General features: G+C 37.0%; 1 protein-coding gene across 1 annotated transcript; it reads left to right on the forward strand.

Moving 5' to 3' along the window:
• The first annotated feature begins 216 nt into the window (after positions 1–216).
• Positions 217–1,753, forward strand: LOC113737324 (uncharacterized). The gene is made up of 2 exons (XM_027264572.2): positions 217–347; positions 988–1,753. Exons 1-2 carry the CDS (start codon positions 263–265, stop codon positions 1,500–1,502), a joined length of 600 nt encoding a protein of 199 aa, XP_027120373.2. The 5' UTR covers positions 217–262; the 3' UTR covers positions 1,503–1,753.
• Positions 1,754–2,155: the final 402 nt, after the last annotated feature.

Below are 2,155 nucleotides of genomic sequence, written 5' to 3' on the forward strand. Positions count from 1 at the left end.
CAATTTGCCCCTGATGATATTGACATTAGGTCCCATCAACATCAGAAGGGAGCTCATTGTATTATTGGATATAACAAGGGTGCTAGTGAAATTATGAAAACCCTCAAGGAAGGTTTTTGAAATTAACCCTAAAATACTCATTCCACGCAAGGCGTGGCGTTCCCCTCCTAGTTCCTATAAATAGGGCTGCAACTCAATGCACTTATCACTCGATTTCAATAATTTAGCACATTATTTACATTTTGAGTGAGATTGTAATCAAATGGCATCTTCAAAAAATTTGCTCTTTCTTATTGGTGTTCTTTTTGCACTTGTGCTCCTCATTTCCTCTGATGCAACAGCTGCAGGTGCCTAGTCCCTTTTTTTCTTTTCCTTTCTTCCTTTTTTTTTTTGGCTGCACCTAAATACTTAAATGAATGGAGATTTGGAGACTCATTATTGGGATGTGAATTTTTATGGAAGGCTATTTGTATATTATCAAGCAAGTCATATTAATGTGCTAATATCTTTTTCATTGTTTAGCAAAAGTAAATTTGGGTTGCTTCTATCAATGGTTAGTGGCACATCTGATTTTTCATGCATCCTTATAGTATTGCTGTAAGGATACACGTTCCATAGTGTCGCACCAAAGATTAAACTAACGTCGAAAACCAAATTAAATGCTTCTAATTATAATTTAAAGCAAAATAATTCCCCTTATAAATGGACGAAACTCTCCTGCCAACAAATCCAAATTCAAGAAAAAATTTTCTTAAGGGGAAACTCTGCCAAAATTTTCTTAAAATAAATAAAATATTTAATTAAAAAAATGAAGCAAAATAATTCATATCCAAGTCGCACCATCTTATATGCCTAGACTGTTTTGTTTAATCCATAGTATTCTTTTCTTTGCATATATCTTGCAAATTTTCAGCCTAGCCGGTCACCTAACGTTCGCAGCTTAAGATAAAGCTCCAAATATTTATGTCTCCTTGTGTCTTGAAACAGATCAGAAGAGCGTGAAAACCACTGGTGTCCACGATGCCAGTTCAGGCGAGGTTCATCAGGATAGCAAAAGCGAAGATCGTTGCAGACATGGTTGCTGCCACTGGTACCATGGACACTGCCAAAGATGCTGTCGAACTGCCGAGGAGACCCCTGAAGTCACATCTGGAGATGAGGATACCGTAACCGCAGATCGTTGCAGACATGGTTGCTGCCGCTGGTACCATGGACATTGCCAAAGATGCTGTCCACCTGAAGATCGTTGCAGACATGGTTGCTGCCACTGGTACCATGGACATTGCCAAAGATGCTGTCCACCTGCTGAGGAGACCCCTGAACATCGTTGCAGACATGGTTGCTGCCGCTGGTACCATGGACATTGCCAAAGATGCTGTCCGCCTGCTGAGGAGACTTGCAGACATGGTTGCTGCCACTGGTACCATGGACATTGCCAAAGATGCTGTCGAACTGCTGAGCAGACCCCTGAAGCTACATCCGGAGATGAGGTCAAAAATTAACGCTAAATAAATAAGGGCGTGACACAGGATCCGTGACACCTATATTATTACCTTAATATGTTATGTTGTGTTTGCTTTTAATGGTTGATTTCCTATATGTGTAAAAGACTTGTGCGGCTTCTCTTTGAATTGGTGTAGAATCAACGGGGGAAGCATGTAATGAGTACTCAGTTCGAGTGCTCTTCTTATGTTGTTGTCATGTTGAATAAATAAATCTACTTGATCATCTACTACAATTGATGATCTTCTTATGTTTTTTTTTCACTTTATCTTCCTTCAAGATTTTTGGTGGAAATGCTTCATTTATACGAATTTTCCTAGTTAGTAAATGCTTCTATTACACTTGTACAATACACATTTAAAAGTATAACACAACAAAAGCTTGTGTAGTTCATATATTTAAAAAATATTCATACTTTTCAACTAAACTATAAAAATATGTAATAAATTCTTTATACATTATACTTTACGAACTATACTTTAAATTTTAAAAATATTTAATAGTATCACTTATCAATAACTCCACATGTTAATTTGTCTTCCAATTCAGTAAATTATAGTAGCTAATTCTCAAAGCTAACCGACACCAAAATTCCCTCACTTGTTCAGCTCCTAGTGGATTTATATTAATTACATTGCATTTATTTCCTAAG

This window comes from Coffea arabica, chromosome 3c, assembly GCF_036785885.1.
Source record: "Coffea arabica cultivar ET-39 chromosome 3c, Coffea Arabica ET-39 HiFi, whole genome shotgun sequence".
NCBI lineage: Eukaryota > Viridiplantae > Streptophyta > Magnoliopsida > Gentianales > Rubiaceae > Coffea > Coffea arabica.